Source organism: Rhineura floridana, chromosome 19, assembly GCF_030035675.1.
Source record: "Rhineura floridana isolate rRhiFlo1 chromosome 19, rRhiFlo1.hap2, whole genome shotgun sequence".
Classification (NCBI taxonomy): domain Eukaryota; kingdom Metazoa; phylum Chordata; class Lepidosauria; order Squamata; family Rhineuridae; genus Rhineura; species Rhineura floridana.
Window position 1 is genome coordinate 27,321,339 of NC_084498.1, and position 22,009 is coordinate 27,343,347.

The following is a 22,009-nucleotide window of genomic DNA, read 5'->3' on the forward strand; positions in this document are numbered from 1 at the left end:
CCGCTGCAACCGAGTACACACAGCTGACCCGTGCCTCCTAGTATTCCTTCACTACAACTCCCATGAGGCGACGCGGCAAAGGGTCCGCCTACGAACCAGGCGGCCTGCTGTTATTATCTTGCGTCCTCCTTTGCGGCACAAGAGCATGCCGGGAGGTGAAGTTTTCCTGCGCTCCGATTGCGTGGGGGCTGAGGGGTCGAAGGACCGCGACGACCAGCATGCAATGCGGGCGAGGTTGGGCCCTCCCCCTGCTACAAATAGGTTTCATCCGGGACCTTTCCTCGTCACTGTTGTTGGCGATTCGTCGCCATTACGGGGCAGCGTCGGCGGCATCGCTGAGGCGTCCACGGTCGTGCAGAGGCGGCCCGAGGGGATCCTTCCCTGGGGCAGCAACACTCACCGCCAGGGCCGGGCCTAGCCTGGCCTTTCGGGGCTCCCTCGCCCTCTCTCGGCGGCGCCTTCTCCTCCGCCTCGGCGCCTGAGGCCGGCCTGCCTGCCTGCCTGCCGTCCGCCTCGTCCCTTTTCCCTCGTCAGGGCGAAGCAGCAAGGAAAAATGTCGCCATGAAGGTGGCCGAGACAACTGCTCTGCGCCGACCCCGCCGTCGCCGCCGCCGGGCCATGAGCCTGGGCCTCGGCCCCAGCCCCAGCCGCTCGCCCGCCCGCCTCCTCCGCAGCAGCGCCTCCGCGGCGGCCGCGGAAGCTCCAGAGCCCGCCCGTGACAGCAGCAGCAGCAGCAGCGCCACCCGACGACAGGATGGACAAGAGCAACCCCTGCGGCTCCGGCCTCGGCCCCGGTTCCTCCTCGGCGGCGGCAGGCAAAGGGCAGCAGCCGCGCTCTAACTCCGCCGGCCCAGCTGGGGGAGAGTCCAAGCCCAAAGGCGGTGAGGAAGGAGGGCCAGGCAGGCGGACGCTGTGTGTGTGTAGATACAAGGTTGTGTCCAGCTTAGCCCTACTTAGAGTAGACCCGCTGATATTATTTATTTATTACATTTCTACCTCGCCTTCCTTTTCATGAGAGAAGCCCAAGGCGGCTTACATATGGTTCCCAGGCGGTCTCCCATCCAGGCACCGAGCAGACCTGACTGGCCTCATGGGCCTTCAGACCACAGTCTGGGGCCAGATTAATGGCAGGCACCACCAGTGAATGGCCAGTGGGCTTTTTCTTGGGTAGGTAGGTGTGGATTCTAAAGGGTTGCCTGTAGCTTAAGTCCTGCTAGACTAGACCCATCAAGGTTAGCGGCCCAAGTTCGTCATGTCCATTAACGTCAGTGGGTCTACTCTGATGAGGACCAGCTTAGGGTGCAACCCACAGGCCAAGATCAACAGCAGATTACGTAGGCCTTGGGGTGCGTACCGAGTGTACATTGAAAGCACATTCTGCACTCCCCAAAGAATGTTGGGAACTGTAGTTTGGCCTCTCACAGAGCTATAGCACCCTTAAACGACACTTAACAGGATTCTTGGGGGGGATGTGTTTTAGATGTATGGTGCATATACAGCCTTGTGCTTCATGCCGGATGGTGCCAGGCTATAGAACTCTGCCACAAGAAGTTGGCAGTGGGCCTTGACAAGTTAGGGTCGTTCTAGGAAGAGGCAAGTTGGATGCAACAGCTGTTACTGTTCAGATTAGGGCAGTGACCGTGGACCTGTGGCCTTCCAGATGCTGTTGGGATGTCAGGTCCTGTCTAGGTTAATTGTGGTTGAACACCTTCTCCGCAGGCAGACCACTGGCTCAGCTATCTCACTGTTGTCAACAGCGACTGGTAGCGACTCTCCGATCCAATTTCAGGTAGGAAGTCTTTCCCAGTTCTCTCCGGAGACACCAGGGATTGAACCTGGGACTTTTTGCATGCAGATGCCCTTTCCACCAAGAGATTTGAAGGGCCACAGGTTCCACACTGCTCTGGAACACCGCTGGGCTGGGTTTCCCCGACCTGGGGCCTCCGGTTGTTGTGGACTACAGCTGTTATCAGCCCAAGCCAATACGGCTGTACAGTGCTGGGGATGTGGAAGCCGTAAGTCCAAAATATCTGGAAAGTGCTAGGTTAAGAGAGGCTAGTGTAATGTGCAGTGGTAAAAGGGGAATGGGCATGCCACTGTTCTAGAACTGGAACTGTGGAAATGCTGCTGTGGATTGGTTCCTACATGTCTTTGCTGCTCTGCTTTTGGGAGGGCAGGAGCCATCATTCCTACTTTGCAAATAGGCATACGGAGGCTGAGAGAGCAGTTGGGTGAAAAGGCCATCCAGGTAGGGCAGGGCCATGCTCCGTGTGGCAAACCCAGCTGCTGTGTGTGCTGCAGGCATCTCCCGCAGCGAACGTGTAAAGTGCTGACAACTTGCAAGCGTCTTTAAAAGCCTGCCTGTGTGTGTCTGGGAACCCTTCTGTGAAGTTTATGTATGCTTACGCCATATTTTTATCTCAACTGGGAAACTGTGCAGTTCATCCAGACTGATTATACACTGAATTAATTGTTGGTTGCTGCTGCTGAAGAATGTAATGCGGAGAGAGGAGGAGGTTTGGGTGGAGCGGGGCTGCTTCCTACTTTCACAGGACATGTGCACAGGCACTGATTATGTTCTAATCTAATCTAAACTAGTTGTGCAAATGGCTGATTCTGAGGACATAATCCTCAAATCCTGTTAAGGTCAGTGTGGCAAGAGGTTGCACCGTTGTGACCCCTTGTCTGTCAGCTATCAGATGTCATCCTTTTCAACGATGAGTGCTAGAACTCTTCTAGAAAAAAATATTTCTTGTATATGTGACTCAAGCTGCAGAAGTTGCTTGTACAGGAATCGAATGGCCCCCTACCTGTAGTTGGCTGTTCAGTAAAAGTAGCTGTTGAGGATTGTACACTCAGTGACAGCTTTTGACATTTGTACGTAGGAGGGGTGGGGAACCTGTGGCCCACCCAGCATGGCCAGTGGCCAAGGACGATGAGAAGTAGTCCAGCAATGTCTGGAGGGCAACAGGTTCACCACCCCTATGATATAAACTATCATTTGTCAGGGGTTAAGATACCACAACAGCTGAAACTTGGCAGACAGAAAGTCAGGGCATCTATTAGTCTGAAAATGGGGTATGTTTACATTGGCTGCTTTTAGCTTGCACTGGGTGTGAAGTGATTGCCTTAACTGTAGCCAAGATTTCATTTTCCAGTCTGAACTTGCGCATTTTGGTGTTTTTGTTTAAAAGTCTTGCTTTATCTCTTTTTCTAGATGGAAAAAATGCAAATGGATCCAAACAGCGTTATAATCGTAAGCGAGAAACTTCGTATCCCAAAAATGAGAACTTCCCCACCCAAACCCGTCGCTCCACTTCACAGAAAAGCAAAGCTTTTAACAAGATGCCCCCTCAGAGGGGGGGACACAGCAATGGCGGCAAACCTTTTAGCTCTTCTTCTAATGGTGGAAGACGAGATGAGGTGAGACTCTGTCTTGCTGGACAGTCATGTTTCTTGGAATAGAATGACTGCCTTTTTCTTCTACATCTCCTGTGTAGAACATGCTTGTGCTCCTCTTCTGTGTCGTGTAAAATATGAAAGAATTCCATTTAGTGATTTTACCTTCTTTTCAAATCTAAATTGATGATACGGTGGCAAGAGCTGTGGGGGAAGCCATAACAGCAACATGGCCTTTGAGATCAAGCCGATATTCCAATCATGGCAAAATTCATCCTTCAATAATGGCAGGCAAGAAGCTTTCCTGGCTTGACTAAATTGGCCCAGGGAAGGGGTTCTTCTCCCCACTACCTGCAGAAGGGGGGCATCATTGTGCATTCTCAGACATGTGGTGTTTCAGCGTCCGTGTTCTTCAGCTGCTCACCGAATGTTTTTGCCAATCCAGCCACCAGATCTGGCCCAAGCTTTGCTTCTGGGTGAAGACATCAGTTCACATGGAGAAAGCATGTATTAGTTAGCTGTCCTTTTACGATCTTCAACTCATGGGATCTGTTTGCTGGGAAGTGGTGGTTACAGGCATGAACTGAATGGAAACAAGAGAAGCTGTAGGAGACGTAATCTGGTGTTCTTTGTGGCCTAGAGAGGGTTGTGCATAAGACTACTACTTCACCTGTTAGGAAGCACATCTTCACTTGCTGACTATTATCCAGGGGTGGCTAATCTCTGGCCTTCCAGAGGTTGCTGCACTCCAGCTCCCATGGCCAATGATCAGGGATTATGGGAGTTGTAGTCCTGTGATATCTGGAGGGCTGCAGGTTATCCACCCCTGTTCTCATCCCTAGTGGCATAGCTCAGGTAGAAATTCTACTTGAGGCAACCAAAATGGGACGTGCTTCATCTTCCCACAAATAGTATTTGTTCTGATGGGTGTGTGGTGTTTCAGTTTTGCCTGTACAACTAGGAGATGTCAGGAATGGGTGAAAATGTTAAAAGGCTGATGCACTTCTGTCTTCACATCTGATTGGTAGCAATCTGACAGAGCAGAAGGATTTCAACCATGTGATCTGTTTATTAGAGATAATAATAATAAACTTTAATTTATAGGCCGCCTATCTAGCCAGTGGCCACTCTAGGCAGCTTACAATAAAACATAATAAAATACAATAAACAATATAGCCAGTACAGTATAATACAAAAATTACAGTATTTAGTAGATTGTTTTTACAGTTCTAGGACTAGTTCACCTTGGAAGTCTCAAAGGTCATAAAGGCCTGATGGAAAAGCCAAGTTTTCAGGCCCCGGCGAAATATATCTAGGGAAGGGGCATGTCGAAGATCCATTGGGAGGGAGTTCCAAAGCGTGGGGGTTGCTACAGAAAAAGCCCTCTCTCGAGTCCTCACCAACCTAGCCACTTTAGTCGGTGGAACCGAGAGAAGGCCTTGAGTGGCAGATCTTGTAGGGCGGCACACTTTATGACGTTGGAGGCGCTCCTTCAGGTATACTGGGCCGAAACCATATAGGGATTTAAAGGTTAATACCAACACTTTGAATTGAGCCCGGAAAATAACTGGAAGCCAGTGAAGATTGTATAACACTGGGGTAATATGATCATAACGGCGGCTATTCGTAAGTAAACGAGCCGCCGTGTTTTGTACCAGTTGTAATTTCCGGACTGTTTTCAAGGGTAACCCCACGTAGAGCGCATTGCAGTAGTCTAAACGAGAGGTGACCAGAGCATGTACTACGAGTGGGAGCTGGTGGACAGGAAGGTAGGGTTGCAGCCTTCGGATGAGACGCAATTGACCCCAAGCTGCCCGGCATACCGATGAAACCTGAGCCTCCATGGTCAGCCTGGAATCAAGGATCACCCCGAGGCTGCGGACCTGGTCCTTCAGGGGCAGTTTTACCCCATTAAATACCAAGTGGTTGACATTTCATGATGTATAGCGTACTCATTATAAGCAAGTTAGCAACTGAGTAGGAAGTAATGGCTTCAAATGTTTGCCTTCTAATCTCCCCATGTGCTGAATCAGTTAAAAGTGGCTGATGTGAACATGGCTGCCTGGACTGAGTACTCAGGCTGCTGAGACTGTTGCTCCCATTTGCGTATTGAAGGTTTCCATGCAACAGTCTTGGGTAGTGAATCCTTGGGCGTGTGTTCCCTACGTACCAGCACAAAATCAATGTTTATGTGGCACAGCTTTTTTATTTTATTGGTGCATGCTTGGTGATCTTTTTTTCTTTTCAGGTAGCAGAGGCCCAGCGGGCAGAGTTTAGCCCTGCCCAGTTCTCTGGCCCCAAGAAAATTAGTCTGAACCACTTGCTGAACTTCACCTTTGAACCTCGTGGCCAAACAAACTACTTTGGGAACGGCCGTGGCACCTGGGCAAAAAGGAACAGATGGGAGAACAAGCCTTTCAGCAAAGAGCTCTTCCTACAAGCCAAGTGAGTGGGAGATCAGTTCAGGGTTGTAGTTGTTTCTCAGGTACCTAAGGGGAGAGGGAGGCCAGCAAAAAATTATCAAGGCAAAGGAAAATGGAAAATACCTCTATTTGCTTACATTGTTACTTTTTCTAGTGAAATTCCTTTTTTTCTGTAAACTTTTAGTATAATGCTGTTTCAACAACCTTTGTCTTAAGTATTTACAGATTTCTTTTTTTAAAAAAGATGTTTTTAAGATGCTTTAGAGTTTTGTCCCTTGTTTGCCTCCCTGGGCTCCTTCTGGAAGGAAGTGTGGGACAGAAAATTAATTAATTGTGTATTAATCTGTTTACTGAGGGGAAAAAGTCATAGTGTGACAACCGTGTGAACTTCAGGTCCAGATTTGTCTCCATAAAGCAGAGCTTTATGAAGCGGCCTCTGCTTAGAAGGTTTTGCAACTAGAAAGACCTGGGATTAATTTAAGGTGCACTTCTTAATTTGTTACTCTGGTTTTGTAGACTCTTCAGAAGTCTATCATAGCAAAACATGTTGTTAGTGTTTCCAACCAGAGTTGAGAGCAAGCCTTGAAAGGTGACAGTTAAGGAAAGAGACTTGTTCAGCATTTGATACTATTTTATACTTGATGAAATTGGTAACTATCAGATTCCTACACAAGGTTCATCCATATAATATTGAGGCAGGGGTGGCTGACCTGTGACCCTCCAGATGTTGCCAGACTATAACTCCTATCATGCCTGGCCATTGTTCACGCTTCCTGGGGCTGATGGGAGTTGGGAGTCCAACAACATCTGGAGGGCCACTGGTTAGTCACCCCTGTACTGTTTTTAATGTTGTCAGATGGTTGTAAATAGAGCCACTGCTTATCCTGAATAGCTGTGTCCCTGGATCCTTTTCAGATAATTTAGCATCAAGTGACTATTTAAAATTCTATGTTTTTCTGTGTTTGCTTTCCAGCTGCCAGTTTGTGGTGTGTGATGACCAGGATTACACAGTTCATTTCACTGACCCAGACACGCTGGTCAACTGGGACTTCGTGGAGCAAGTGGTTAGCAATGGGCTTGCCTTGAAAGCTTTGTTACACAGGCTTAAGGAAATTGGCTGCTTAACCACCTGCTAAACTAACCTGTCACTTGCTTAACTTCCTGTAGGATACTCTGGGTGTCAAAGCTTTGGAATGAGTATGTGACAGCAGCAAGAGAATGGGGGGCCTTAACCATGTAGTAAAATACCAAGTTGAAGGGGGACAGTTTAGCAAAGGCCTCTTGGGCAATCCTTGGTATATGAACTTTCATATTCTTAATGGGCCCCCACTTTACACCATACAGGATCAAGAGCAGTCTTGCTGTCTAAGAGGGATTTAATACAATTAAAAAGGAAGCCAAACCTGTCCTTTCAGGGCTGTTCCTTCTTGTCAGCAACTTGCTTTTATCTAGAAGAAGGGATACATCCTCTTCCTCTGCAAATAGGAGTCACTGCTAGTGGTGGTGTTACGGATTAAAAGTCAAATACTATCTCCCCCAGGAAATAAATATTTTAGAAAGAAAGTTTGCTTACTAAATTGTATTCTCTTGCACTTTTCTAGCGGATTTGCAGCCATGAAGTGCCCTCTTGTCCAATATGCTTATACCCGCCTACTGCTGCCAAGATCACCCACTGTGGGCACATCTTCTGCTGGGCATGCATCCTGCATTATCTTTCTCTGAGTGAGAAGACTTGGAGTAAGTGCCCCATCTGTTACGGCTCTATCCACAAGAAAGACCTCAAAAGGTAAAAAAAAAAGAGATTCTCTGAGCAAAGGCCTCAATCTCTTTTAACTGGTTTGCAAGTTACCTATCACTCAACATTTCCTTTTCTGTTCACAGTGTTATTGCTTTGGAAACCCGTCAGTATGCAATTGGTGATACCATTACAATGCAGCTGATGCAACGGGAGAAAGGGGTTTTGATAGCACAGCCAAAGTCGAAGCTGACACATTTGGAGCAGCCTATTCATTTGGGAGGTGAGTCTCAAAGAGGGAAGCTGGCAATTATGCATTCTGCATTATTTGAGTCAAGTGTGCCTCTTGTGCAGCATCTGTGGAATGAGGCACAATCTCATTCAAAGTTATCCTGCCCCCATGAAATGAATTGGGGCTGCTGCACAAGGAGGACAGTCTTGGCAGTGGCTCCTTGAAAGTCCTCCGTAATAAAACGAAGATATAACTTCAGTGCTAGTAAATCATTTGCTTGGCACATACCAGTGTTGCGGGGTCCAGCATGTCACCAATAGTTTCCATGTTAGACCATCTTTTTGGAATATAATATCGGTCAAATCTTATTTTTTTATATTAAAAATAGTCACATCTTTCCAGCCAGGACTTCAGAAGGGGGGGTGACCATCCAACTTGAATAGAAGATGCAGAATGACCAAAACCAAATGGGCTAAGAGGGCAGAGCAGAGGTTGCCAACCTTTTTGGACCAATGGGCACACTTGCAAACCAGAGAAACGTGTGGGCACCGCAGCTAAGCACATGCAGCAGCAGCTTCGATGGGCTGCAGCGGAATATGTCTTTCAAATCTATTTTTTTGTGGGGAAGGCCTTTGCGTGTGCCTATGAGGTTACGTATGCAGAGTCCATTAGGAAGGCATAGCAGCAACTCCTACATGAGAGCAGGCTTTGCCTTGGAGGACAGAATGTAGATCAGAGTCTTGTCTTGTAGGATGTGTCCAGCTGGATGGTCGCACGTGTTCCATGGATACCATTAACTTAGCATGTCTTTGTCCAGATGAGCAGCATGGCCAGTTCTCAAAGCTGCTTCTGGCCTCTAAGGCTCAGGTGCTGCAGGAAGTTGTCTTGGAGGAAAAGGAGGCACTCTTGCGCCAGTATGAGGAGGAGAAGCGCACCCCCGAAGCCTGTTTCATTGAAGCTGCCATTCAGGAGCTGAAGGTGAGGCATCTGTGTGTGTGTGTGGGGGGGGTTTAAATTAATGTGATGGTGGTGGGTAAAGCAGTGGGTTTTCCTTATTATGGTGCCTGTTAATATGAGTGACTTAGGGGGATTTACCATGAAAATGCTCAACTTTGACAGATGACCAGAAGCTTGTTTTGAGAGGTGGAGGATTAACAGCCACACATATTTCTGTAGTTGTTGCTTGAACTAGTGGGAGTAGATCTACCTTTAGTTTTTGCCAGTTTCCACAGTGGTTCTGGATTTGCATTTCAGTTTCACAGTAACCTTGTGAGATAGGTTGGGTCTTCAAGTCACATACAACCCAAATAGTTTAGTGTTGCTGTCACCGGTGCCTGCTTTCTAGAGCACAAGTGATGGCTTAACTTCAGGAGTTGTGGCTCAAAACATCCAGAGGGCAGTAGGTTGGCCAAGGCTGATGTATGTGGTGCTGAGATAAAAATACGTGGCTTGGCTTCTAGGATCGAGAGGGCAGCTTGATGTCTGACAGAAACAGAGAGAGTGACGTTGCAGGAGCTGTGGAGGCACTTGTTGTGGCAGACTCTTCTGGCAAAGCAGCAGGAGTGTCCCAGGAGAGGAAGGTGAGCGCTGGAGTTACGTTGCAAAGTTGCTTTTTCTACGCAATCAGCCCCTAAGGCCATGAGGATGGAGTAAACAATAGCGCAGTCCTGGTGCTGCCGAGACTATTGCGCTAGACTCTCGCTTTGCAGGGTGAATCCAGGAAAACCCTGTTAGCTCCCTCGAGAGCGATGGCAGAGGTAATGGCAGGGGTGCAGCTGAGGCTTTCGTGGCTTCAAGAGCTCGCTTGAATGGATTGAGAGAGATGGCTGCTAATTGCTGTCTGCTCTTAACAGCCTGTTGTGGAGTATCTTTCTGCTTTTGAAGAAGAAATCCTGGAGCCTTCTGAGGATTCTGCAATTGGTGTTCTACCCCCTTCTGAGACAGAAGAGGCCTCAGTGGATGATGCGGAGGAATCTGGGGTGGACCTGGCAGGAAGGAGGGAAATGGGAGAAGCTAGTTTGCCTGAATCCGCCTGTGAGAAATCTAAAACGGCATTCAGCAGTGGGCACACGAGTACCACTCCTTTCTACTATTTCTATCAAGGTTAGCCCAATGCTGTCAGGCAAGGGTGGTGGAATCTTTATCAGTTCAAGGGCCACATTCCCTCCTGGGCAATCTTGGGGTGGGGGGAGCTGCGTGCCACTGGCGGACAGGGTCAGCGGCATTGGATGTGACTATCCCTTGTGTCCCTTGTGCACTCTGCTTCTTAACGGTTAACACAAAGTGCAGTGGCTTGTGGGTGTGTGTAGAGAAGCACTATAGACTTGGGGCTTCTGCCTCTTAAGTGGAGCAAGAGGAGTGTTGCCCTGTTTCCTTCTCCTGCTTTTTCTGTAACTGTCCTGCGACTTCTCTTCCAATCCCATAGCTGAGGATGGGCAGTGCCTGTATCTTCACCCAGTGAACGTTCGCTGTCTTGTGCGTGAGTACGGCAGCCTGGAGAAGAGCCCGGAGAAGATCAGTGCCACTGTGGTGGAGATATCTGGCCACTCCATGACCGAGGTAACAGCACTCTTAGTTGCCAAGTTGTCCTTGGTGGGGTTTCGCTGAGGAGGGCCCCTTGGCTGAGCTCTCTTTGAGTCACGTCTGCTATATATAATCTCTCCTTGCGAGAGACGGCAGCTGAAGTTAGCATCTCCCAAAAAACTTTTCTGGCAGCCTGGTGCGGGCAGGTTTCGATGCACTTGATTGTTTTTTACACTTAAAAATAGTTGCGATTGCTGCTAGGTTGGCTATGTTTGGTGTCACTGCTGCCTCCATGAGCAATGAATTCATAAAATGTAAATGTACTGCCTTCAATTTGATTCCGACTTATGGCGACCCTATGAGTAGAGTTTTCATGAGGCTGAGAGGCAGTGACTGGCCCAAGGTCACCCAGTGAGCGTCATGGCTATGTGGGGATTTGAACCCTGGTCTCCCAGGTTGTAGTCCAACACCTTAACTACTACACCACACTGGCTCTCACAATGAATTCATAGTATGGGTGAAAATAAGACATGAGGTATTGGTATTGACCAGCATTCTGCCCACACAGGTAGCTTCTGTGATATGTTCAAAGGTCACATAACCAATTCTGTTCCCTCTAAACCCCCAACTTCTACCTGCAGGATGTACGGCAGCGTCATCGTTACCTGTGTCATTTGCCACTCACCTGTGAGTTCAGTATCTGTGAACTGGCTTTGAAGCCTCCTGTGATTTCAAAGGAAACACTGCAGATGTTTTCAGGTGAGCATTAGGAAGTTCTCGATTTCTGTTGTAAAAGGAGTTTTTGTGAGCAAGTTGAAAAGGACGATGTCACCTCCTTAGATTTGCTGTGCATTCCCAGCTGTAGCCGAAGAGTTGCTTTTGATGTATTTAAGCGGGAGATAGGCAATATGGGTGCCCTGCAGATGAGGATAGACTCTGACTCCCATCAGTCCCACACCAGCATGGCCAGTGGTGAGGGGGGTTCTAGTCCAACAAAATCTGGAAGGTGCCATCGTGGCCACCCCTGATCTAAGGTTCTCTGCTGGGAGGAAGGGGGCAGCTAACGGAAGCGAGATGCTTGAGTCTGGAATATGGCAAGGTCCTGCAATGGAAGACGAAGCCAAGCATTGTGGTGGGGCTTCTAAAGGGGTGCGGCTGGGAGTTTACTCCAAAGTGTGGGGTGGTGGGGACAGATGAACTGTGAAGATGTGTTTGTGTGCTGCTGGTAGCAGCCAGTCTCACCCCAGATCTCTCTCTCTGGTTCTTAGATGACATTGAAAAAAGGAAGCGCCTGAGACAGAAGAAAGCTCGTGATGAGCGACGCCGGGAGCACAGAATTGAGATGGAGGAAAATAAGAAGCAAGGCAGGTGTAAGTGGCCATCTTGGGCTTGTCTATTTGTCTCTTATTGTCCTGAAGTGGAAGTGCATAGATGGGAATCACCTTAGTAGGTAGTAGGATTCTTTGCGCCACACCTTGGCCTCTTGTGAGTTACTCTGGCGAGATCACCAGGGGTAGTATGACGCAAAACAGGCCAGAGGGGATGCAAAGTGGAACTCCCCTGTTTCAAGCAACAAAGTCAAAGGATTGCTCAAACAGCTGTCTCCTGTTCTCTCCCCCAGCCCCAAGCAGTGTAGCTTTAACACCCTTCTGAAAAGAAAAGAGATGTACTATGCATGAGGGGAATAGATGTCACTTGAATTGATCTGAATCATCATATGGAAGGATGTTTTTTGTCCAAGTGAATAGAACTTCTGGTTTTCTGCCTAGATCCAGAGGTTCACATTGCTTTAGAAAACTTGCAGCAGTTCCCTGCCTTCAGTGCATTTTCAGGAGAACCTGCTGAGAACGAGAGCGATGCTGCGCTGTCTGCTGTTGGCGGAATCCCTGTTTGTCAACCAGGTGAGCAGCTGAGAGAGACCTGCGTTGCCACAACCACTGCACTTACTCTTGGAAGGTTTAATTCTACTTCCTTAGCCAGGGCAGAATCCATTGTGGGGCAGTACCAAGCACTTTGGCAGACAAAGGACTTAGGACTTAGAAACGCTTGAACAGCAGCTACCAGAAGTAACAGTGGGTCTCCAGCTGAACTTATAATCAGTCATATTACAGATGACAGTCATGAGATCTGGAAGACCACAGTGCTGGAGAAAGGAGAATTCACAGGCATGGAGCAGGGAACCCCTATTTGCTGTCTGGCCTCCTTAATCATGCACCTCTTCGTTTGTACATCAAATGTGTGGTTTTTCTTTTCTCCTTAGAGTCTTTGCCTACACCACTATCTCCTGCAGCCAGCCTTGGCAGCCCATCACTCTGTGTTGGAAATCTGGAGGAGGAAACTAGCCTCCCCTCATTTGCCCAGGTGTGTGCCTTGTACAGGATCTTCCGTTGTACCCAGTTAGTTCTTCGGTACAAGAAATGTTTAAGGAGTTAGAATGTGAGTCAGTTTCAGTGCACAATGGAGCCCTTAAGGTCACCTCAACTGACCTATTGAAATGCACTCAATCTGAAGCTTTCTTTAGTTGTGCATCAATAGGGTGTGGCTGCTCTGACTCCCTGTCCTTGGTTTTTGGTAGATGCTGAGGGCTGGAAAAGCTAAACCAGAAACATGGAATAGTTCACAGCCAAAGAAGAAAGGTAAGCAGGTTGATTCTGTTTGGTTTGGTGTCTCCTCCTAGAGGAAAGGGTGTCTTCAGTTTGTACCCCACCTTTCTACATGTAGCTGCTAAAGTGGTTAACGCCAATGGTGGTAAAAAATAAAACAATTAAAGGCATCTTTAACTGCAAGATCTTGGAATCGAGCAGGCAGCAACAAAGCTGCGGGCATGTTAGCACAAGATAAAAGGTGCTGTAAGTAAAGTCAGTCAAGCCAAAGGAGTGTCTAAATAAAACCGCCTTTGCTTGACAGGAGAGGGGGTTACGCCTGCCTCTCTTCAATGCTGTCCCACAGTGCTTGTGATGGAGGCCTAGTCATCCTCTCCAGTGATCTAAGAATAGATGTTTTTTTCCCCCAGAAGAAACTGCCACCTTGGCACCTCCTGCTCCAGGAGACAGCGATGGGGAGAGTGATAACTCGGACCGTGTCCCTGTGCCTAGTTTCCAGAACTCCTTCAGCCAAGCTATAGAGGCAGCCTTCCTTAAACTGGACAAGCCGTCCACTTCTGACCATCTCCTGGGTAAAAGAAAAATACTCTAGTAGCTTGACACTCTTGTGCAGCCCCTTAATGGTGATGCAGGAAAGCGCTACAGAAGGGATTGTCCATGGCACATCTGAGGCTCATCTCAAGGCTCCTCACAGTGGTCAACCAGGTGCCCCAGTGGGAAGCCCACAAGCAGGACCTGAGTACAATAGCACTCCCCCCCCTCCGCAGTTTCCAGCAACTGGTATTCAGGGATATGGCCCCAACAGCAAGGTAGAACATTAAAGCACAGTGCAGGGCAATCTAGCAAACCTAGCTAGACACATTCTAGCTTGGAGGGGGAGGGGGTGTTGCTTATACTCCTGAGGCAGAGTTATGGCTCCAGCAGCATGTGGCAGAGTGCACTGGCTTACAGTTATGGAGCAGATATGTGGCTTGCTGTCTCATTAGATCTGATGCTGTGGAGAATAATACTCGTCCTGCTTTACTCTCTGAGATGCCATGGATTGGCCCTGGGACCTTCTCCATGTCAAGCATATCCTCTGACACTGGTTACCCCCCCCACTCTAGTCAGTAATCAACCAGGTGTCGGGGTTTGTGAGGGTTTAAACTGGAAACGGTTGGCTTTTGGTCCACCACGTAGTGGACTAGAAAGGAGCTTTGCAGATGGATGACTTCCTCTGACCCCGAATTGCTGCTTTGATCTTTATTCCCAGGGATGGGGAGCCAATGGCCCACCAGATGTTGCTGGACTGTCCCATCATCCCTGACTGTTGGCTGCGCTGGCTGGGACTGACGGCAGCTGGAGACCAGCAGCATCTGGGGGGCCACAGGGTCCCTGTCCCCCATTTAGCCCCTAGAAAGGGGCAACTAACAACCACAGCAGCTGTGATCTTGGGATGGCCCCTTAATGTGTGTGTGTGTGTGCCGCCTTCAAGTCGATTCCGACTTACGGCAACCCTATGAATAGGGTTTTCATGAGGCTGAGAGGCAGTGACTGGCGCAAGGTCACCCACAGAGCTGCATGGCTATGTGCGGATTCGAACCCTGGTCTCCCAGGTCGTAGTCCAACACCTTAACCACTACGCCACACTGGCTAGGAGGGCGGAAAAAGGAAATGCCTACTTGGGAGTAATTCAACTGATTTAGCAGCCCTGGTAGGAAAGATGTTGCTTCTGAAAACCTGAGTCTGACGTTTTTTCCCTTTGCAGAGGAAAAAAGAGGCAAGAAGAAGAAGCAGAAGCAAAAGTTACTGTTCAGCACTTCCGTGGTTCATACCAAGTGATCCTACTAATGGACAGATTTCTTCACCTGGTTCTCTTTCGTTTGCTTTTGTGGTTTTGCTGCTATAGATAAAAAGTATTTAAGTTTGAGCAGAGGAAGTCTGTTTCTGGGGACTTGGGGACGGGGTAGGGATTTTTTTGAAGAGTGTACGTTCAGTTGATACCAAAACAAAGTATTTGCATTGCAGAAGCCAAAGTTTCAGGGTTGTGCTAAGCTTAACTCCTTTGACCTGGGAAATAACAGCATGGCCAGGGCAGCACACAGGCTTGTAGCTCGAGGAGCAGGCAGGCAGGGGGCTTGTATTGCTTGTTGGCCTGTGTGCGATGGAGTCCAATGGCTGCAGTGGGCTAAGCATCTGCCCCACTCTGGAAACAGGTACAGGGGCCTGGCTGCAGAGCACACGCTGATAGTTGCGTCTGGGTAATTAGAATCCCTTATAAAGAAAGGGGGGCGGTTGGTGTAGAAGGAAATTATTCAGCTTGTGTTTCCAATTTTCAATCTTCCCCCAAAGGGTAAGGACCGCAGGAGGTTCACTTTGGGAAGACTTGTCTGATAATTTGGCTGGGCTCAGGATGCTGTTGTATTCAGCTAGGCAGGAGAGAAAGTCATGCCCTGCCCGCAGGAGCTGCTCTTGGTGTTAATGGTGCTAATTAAGGTTACTTGGAGAGGAATTAGGATGTCTCTCTTTTGCACAGAAGAGGTAGCTTGTACAGGTATGCAGGTCCAGCCCCCAAGGATCTGCATGGAACGGCCTCTTTCTTTGGTTCCAGGATTCAACTTGGTCTACTGTGTGAACTTTACCCCTTGCTTCATTTTCTCCTTACTCTTCCTGCCCCCACTTTTTTTTTTAAGGTCTCATTCTGCACTGCTTGTGGCTTGATCTGAAACTAATTACTACTACTAAAAAGTGTCCATTCAATTGAAGACAGTGAACTTCAGTGTACCATACCAGCAAAGGCAAAATAGTTGCAATAAACCATATGCACAACAACATGTTTCCCTAAGCTGTAGCTTATTCTTTTTTTAGCAGACGGTTCTGGAGCAAGCCTCTCTTCATTCAGGTCCTCATAATGGTTGGAGTTTTTCCCATTCCCAGTTCACAAGCGCCATCCAACCAAACCAACATGCTGGGGACTTCTGGCTTCTCTTGCTTAATAGGACACCGAGGGCAGTTTTAACTGCTGTGGCTGAATTGCTCTCACTTGTTTATCTTGAAAGCTGACCTTTGTGCCAGTTCCTCTGTCTTGGCTGAATTGCAATTTAGTGGATGCAATCAGACTTAAGGCACATTAAGGATGTACTTTTGGCAAAAGCTTGACCAGCCTTTGCCAACTAGCACCACCATGTGCTACTAGGGGCTGATGGGAGTTGTAGCCCCAAACACCTGGAGGGCACTAGGTTGGCAAAGGCAAAAAACAAAGAAGCTGAGGATGTTTCCTTTGGTCTTGGCTGCTTGGTGGCTGCAGGTTCCATTCATGCAGTAATTATCTCCCTGTAGGAGACTAAGCTGCTGCCACCAAAGTCACTGCAGTCCTCTCAGCCTGCCAAATAGCTGTTTAGTGGGCTGCAGGGAGCACAGTTCACTTGGGATGCCCCCTCCTCTCCATCACAGTTGTGCTTCCCTCAGCCTGCCAAACAGCTGTTGGGCAAACTGAGGGGGAGCATAATTCCCAGCACCAATGGGATCTCTGTGCATCATGTTCCTCCAGTTGATAGCTCTTCCCAGCAACAACAGAGAGTTGCTGAGATTCCACTTTTGGAGGGTACACATGTATGCAGCCCACCCCAAACATGGTCCTTTAGGGCAGAATTGCCCAGACCTGTTTTCGAGGAAGTTCGGGATCAAAATAGAGCATTACGTTCTTGGTGGCTGCTCTTTTTATTTATTTATTTAATTTATTATTTGCTTTATATCCCAGCAGAAGCCCAGGGCAGTAAACAGAAACGCAAAGAACACTTTAAAACATCATAAAAACACACCTTAAAATACATTAAAACAAAACGACGTTAAAACCATTTTTAAAAAAAGCTTTAAAAACATCTTTTAAAAAAGGGTTAAAAACATATTAAAAAAAATATGAAAAAGCAATTCTAATACAGATGCAAACTGTTTTCAGCTAACTTGTGAAAGTTAGGTATGGCATTTTAAATTATCAGCAGAGAGTTACTTTAGGTATTATCCCAGGGGCAAGGAGCACACTCCTGAAACAGCAGCTTTCTGTGCTCTTACCGAATGTTTTTGCAGGTCTATTGCATGCAAACCGCAGCAGGACGACTGTTCTCCCAAGAAAGCATTACGGTTAGTAGAGGATAGATATAGTTGTAAAAATGATCTTAAGTGGTAGCATTTTATGTTAACAGTGGTATGCACAAGTCTTCACTGGGGTCATCCTACAAATTAAATGTACGTGAAAGTAACTTTGCTTTACCTAATTTTATTGCCGTATACAGCAACGGCTTTAAAAGGGACTGAGGAGATGTATTGATTCTTGCCAGCAAGAATCGTTCATTGAAATGGCCTTGTCCTACAAGAGGCTCCAGGGTGCTGCTTGTTCAGGCCATCTCAGTGCTGACGTCGCTGTCTTCTTCTTCATTCTGAAACGGCTGCCCTCCCGCAAGCGTACAGCTTTGCACTGATTTCAGGATGGCTTGTCTGTCTGCTGTTAAAAAAAAAAAGTCAAAACTTCCATAAGACAAGGCAATCTAGGGGTGGTGATTTTCTATCTTCAAGTAATCCCCTTCCACATTGACTGTTGCAGAGGATTCTGGGTAGTCCTCCTATGGCTGCTGTTTACTTAGCAATCAAGAGTGCTGGCTAAGCCTCTGTAGGCACTGGAGACCTGCTAGAGCACATCCACCATACCCCCCCACCTCCATCTACAGGGGATTAGAGGTGGGATAGCTCCCTTTCTGAGAAGTTTGTCCACTGTTACCTCTTGGAAGAACCCCAACCTCCCCAGGCTATAGTTACAAACCTACTAATGCTGCGCACAGCAAAGATAACCATTTTTATCCATGTGGCATTACTTTCTGGATTTGTGCCAAATGCAAGTCCTGCTTGCCGGACGAACAATTGGGAGCGCAATTCAGGATTCAGGGAACAAAGGTTAAGGTTTGAATCCTATTCTTAGCCAGGAATTAATTAGCCAATCAGGGGGCTGGGCTTTCTGATGATGAAACCTTCTGGAGCTTTCATGCCTAAAGGTCATGCACTCACCAACCTTCCCAGGCCTCTTGGCCTTGAAGTACCAGTCTCCAATGATAAGCAGGCGTTCTTGCTTATAGCCTAATTAGCTTCAGCTGTGAGAACTGCAAACTCATGGCCTTCAGAGGCCCCATAATTCCTTGCCTCAGAACCATTTTAGTTTTAAGTGTTCAAGCCAGGCATTCTTGACAACCTGTTGTAGGCAACATTCTGCTCTGACTAAACATAGCGAGAGCTTCCTGAGACAATAAATAACTCACCGGACAGCAAAGCTACCCATCACAACTTGATCAATGGAAACTTAGTAGACCCCCCACAGCCTGCTTGGAGGAAGTTGCTGTAGGGTGATTGAATGGAGAGGTGATGCCTTCTTGAATGCAGAGCTGGATAACACCAATGTGAGAGATAAAACCTCTGTTTCGCACTGGACTCTAACTCAAGCCCAGCTTTGAGGTGCATTGTGTCTGTCCATTTTAATCTTACCAGCTAAGCAGTTAGTTACCTTCACTGGAGCAATTACGCAACAGCAGGAGCAGCTGGTCCCTATTGTACTGAATTAGGAATCTCTGGCATGTCCGTATTGTAGCTGATGGAAGAGGAGAAAAACATGTCAAAAACACCAGAAGCAAGGCAGCAGTATTTGCATACTAAAACAATCCTCTTGTGGGCTCACCTCCAACATGTAGTGTGTTAAAGGAACAGGGGTAATGCTGGTTCTTGTTCTCCAGGTGTGTGATAAATGGAAGAGATGAACCAAGGAGCCGATAAAAGTCCTTCCGGCAACACAAAAGAACTACTCCCGTGTAGGCATTCAGATACTTTACTGGGGAGATGCAGAGAAGAGAGGGGTGTCAGAGCTTAGCACAGGGTTGGGCAGGGGGAAGTAATACGTTATTGTGCCCCCATCCCAAGGTGAAGCCCCAGGTTTCCTTAGCCACTTTTATAAATGCAGAGACAAGTTTGAAAGTGTGATCAAAGTAGCCCATCCGTACAGTGAATACATGTGTTTAAATCCCATCTCAGCTATGAAAGTTATGTGACTGGCCTTAGGCCATCCAATATCTCCTAACAGCCCAACCTCATGGGGTTGCTGTGAGAACGAAATAAGACCAAAGACAACGCCTTCAGAACCTTGAAAGAATGAAGTTATAACAAAAACCAACTTTTTCAGCTCTCATGATTGGTAAGTATACAAGACTTCTCTGACATAAACTCAAATCTCAAGAATGACCGTTGTTGAAGTACAACATGAGCCTCAACTGGTTTTTCAGCATGTGTTGTAGCCTGTTCAGCCTTGGAGCAGCCCTTGCTCAGGGATTCCACCTCTGTTTCATCTGTGTCTGCCTGACAAATTACATCTGTTATTAGGACCTTTCTCTACAGATTTTCAATAGTGCTCCCTAATTTTTGCACTTCAGATCTCAGGTTGCCGTATGAAAATATGGATAAAAGCACTCAAAGCATACAAACACCCCTACCATCAGGTCTGCACTAAACTGGGTCCCACCACCTGAGTTTGCTGCCTTCCTGGGACTGCAGAAACAGGAGGATTGCCAGGCACATAGCAGATGGCAACATATTTATTTATTTCACTTGTATCCAACCTTTTTTCTCCAAGGAGTTGTACATAACAGAGAACTATAGGGAGATTTTAGAGGGGCTCAGACTAGACAGGTTTCCCTAAGGAGGGGAAGGCCATAGAAGCCCAATGGGATGCAAACAAAGCCCCAAACACAGACCTGCAAAAGCAATAGAGCAACAGGCTAGTCCAAAGTCTCCGTGAATTCGTGCAACAGCATTTTTCACTGTGTTGTGCACTGTGCGCTCCTCAATGAGCTGCAGACAGCAAGGGTCTTCAGAGACGATCTCACAAAGGAAGTACCTGCAGAAGCAAAGAGAAAAGGACAGTATATCAGAGCAAGCAGTGAGGCAATTCATCCACAAAGGCCCTATGAAGCAAGGCCTCTTCATCTGCTCTGCTGAAGATTAGCCTCATCAGGCTTCTGTCTCAACTCAAAAACAATGATGTTTTCTCAAGATGCCGGGGGGATTGAATTTTGTTTCAATTTGAATAAGCACATAGAAGCTTACATGCAATTTCTATGACATCAATTTAATTTGTTTTTAAACGTTGAGCATTCATGTGATAATAGCGTCTTTGTAGTTACAGCCCCTAAAAAAAGGCCTCTACACAGTAATTGGCCAAAAGAGCTGCTTTGAAAATAAAATCCTCATTTTTTCTTAGCATCTTGAGATAACAACGCCTCTTTTTTGGGGTTCGTTTTGGATGCCCTCTGGTTTTTGTAAAAAAAAATTGGTCAACTGTCATCTACACCAGCCTTTCCATCAGGCTGCAGGAGAGGAGGAGATATCGGGCTGCATCACCTCTGCTTGAAGAGATCAGCAACTTTGGGGGCTCCTCTGTGAAATCTTTCCATCCTAGCTGGTTGTTACTAGAACTCTGTAACTAAGAAATTGCATGAGATTGCTTTTATTCCTCCTTCCTCCCTATCCCCTTTCCTTCTGTGTGGCGATATTTTAATCATTACCTTAAAGCAGGGAGAGCCTTACCTGTTCTTAAACCTCACCATCTTCGTGCCAGGCGCTGCTGAACTTCCGGTGACACCAGGTTCATAGAGTCTACGGCTGGGGTGGCAAAGGGCCCGAGCTTCCGGCACCAGTTGAAACCCCCCCATTGGCTAGGATTCTGGACGGGTTCTAAGTGGCTTCGCTCTAGACCTTGCCATCTCTATGGCGGAAGTCCTTAATACCTCAGAGATAGTAACATCTTCTGATTTTTCGTTATAACAAATAATTATCCCCCCTCCTGAAGTGGGAACTGCTCATACAGGATATTAGAGAAATCCACGAATTTCTCACTTCCAACCATGAGAACATCTAAAAATGGATCCTCCTTTCTGAATCTGGAGCTAGGGAATGACTGTTCCATATATATCTCTGTCCTCTACACGGTTGCCCAATAGGAGATACACCCTCCGTTCATAGCCAATAGTCGCTCAGAACGATCCAGTGCTGAGGCGGGACTGGCTAAATGAGAAGGGGGGGAGAAGTCACATTCCTATTGGCCACGCCTCTCTCTTTTTCCCGCCGAGTGAACGAAGTTCTACATTACCCCAGCCCGCCTTTTTTCCTTCTCTTGTCAAGTTTAAATATGATTGGTCTTCTCCGCTTTTCCGTCACGTTGGACATGCCCCCGCCGGAGATGTTCGCTCCCTCGGCTGGTCATTTTGGCCGCTTGGGGGCGCGCGCGACCCTTTTTCCCGCCCACATCGCCTCGAGCGGCTTCTCTGTTTCTCCCTCATGAAATAAATACACCTTGTATTTAGGGCGCAGGAATGGGTGAGTCGCGTAAAATAATTAGAGTATCACGTTTAAAAAAAGAGAGGAAGGAGACACACAAATTTAGTCTTTCATGCAAATACAGTACACGGTGACGGAGTCCTGAAGAAAAAAAAATAAACACAGTCTTGTGGAGCCTCAAAAACTTAACTTTATTATGAAACTCCCCAAAAAACTCAGTTATATTCAATTTTTAAAAATATTTCTGTCCCGCCCCTCTACCCTACAATAAGGCACTTGGCGACTCACAATAAAATCATAATATAATGGGGGGGGAATTAAAATAGATTTTAAAAATGCATAAAACACAATTAAGAAATCTAGGGGAGTGATGTTAAAAGGGGACTAAGGTAAATCTAAAAAGTGGGGGGGGGATAAAACCAATTTCAGGCTATACCTTCAGTCCCTTCCAAAGGCTCTCCGGGGGTTGGACTTGATGGCCTTAGAGGCCCCTTCCAACTCTACTAGTCTATGATTCTATGAACAAGATGGTTTTCAGAAGCCTCCAGCGTGCCATCAGGGAGGGAGCAGAGCAGGCTTCCCCGGGTAGGGTATTCCAAAGCTTGGGGGCCACGGCTGAAAAGGCCCTCTCCTGCATGCCTGCCAATCTTACATCTTTCATTCCAGGCATGCAGAGGAGACCAGAATCAGCTATCTTGAATCATGGGCAGGTACATATGGGTGTAAGCAGACCCTCAGGTACATTGGT

The 22,009-nt window shown here is 47.4% G+C and overlaps 2 protein-coding genes across 5 annotated transcripts; one reads left to right on the forward strand and one right to left on the reverse strand.

Moving 5' to 3' along the window:
* The first annotated feature begins 272 nt into the window (after window positions 1–272).
* On the forward strand, window positions 273–14,824 carry RNF10 (ring finger protein 10). Of its 4 annotated transcripts, none has more exons than XM_061602900.1 (17): window positions 273–881; window positions 3,218–3,423; window positions 5,648–5,844; window positions 6,796–6,886; window positions 7,424–7,608; window positions 7,704–7,840; window positions 8,607–8,767; window positions 9,250–9,369; window positions 9,643–9,892; window positions 10,215–10,348; window positions 10,954–11,071; window positions 11,581–11,682; window positions 12,082–12,213; window positions 12,573–12,673; window positions 12,888–12,948; window positions 13,329–13,487; window positions 14,663–14,824. In XM_061602900.1, the coding sequence occupies exons 1-17, from the start codon at window positions 755–757 to the stop codon at window positions 14,734–14,736; spliced, it is 2,355 nt and encodes a 784-aa protein (XP_061458884.1). In that variant the 5' UTR covers window positions 273–754; the 3' UTR covers window positions 14,737–14,824. The 4 variants fall into 4 exon arrangements, with proteins under 4 accessions (XP_061458884.1, XP_061458883.1, XP_061458885.1 ...); XM_061602899.1 differs by having other exon boundaries at window positions 274–881; window positions 13,326–13,487; XM_061602901.1 differs by having other exon boundaries at window positions 274–881; window positions 11,581–11,676; window positions 13,326–13,487.
* Window positions 14,825–16,597: 1,773 nt separating this feature from the next.
* On the reverse strand, window positions 16,598–20,838 carry POP5 (POP5 homolog, ribonuclease P/MRP subunit). The gene is made up of 5 exons (XM_061602905.1): window positions 20,512–20,838; window positions 19,680–19,822; window positions 18,614–18,763; window positions 18,443–18,526; window positions 16,598–17,395 (listed from the first exon to the last, which is right to left on the reverse strand). The coding sequence occupies exons 1-5, from the start codon at window positions 20,634–20,636 to the stop codon at window positions 17,289–17,291; spliced, it is 609 nt and encodes a 202-aa protein (XP_061458889.1). The 5' UTR covers window positions 20,637–20,838; the 3' UTR covers window positions 16,598–17,288.
* Between the last annotated feature and the right edge of the window lie 1,171 nt (window positions 20,839–22,009).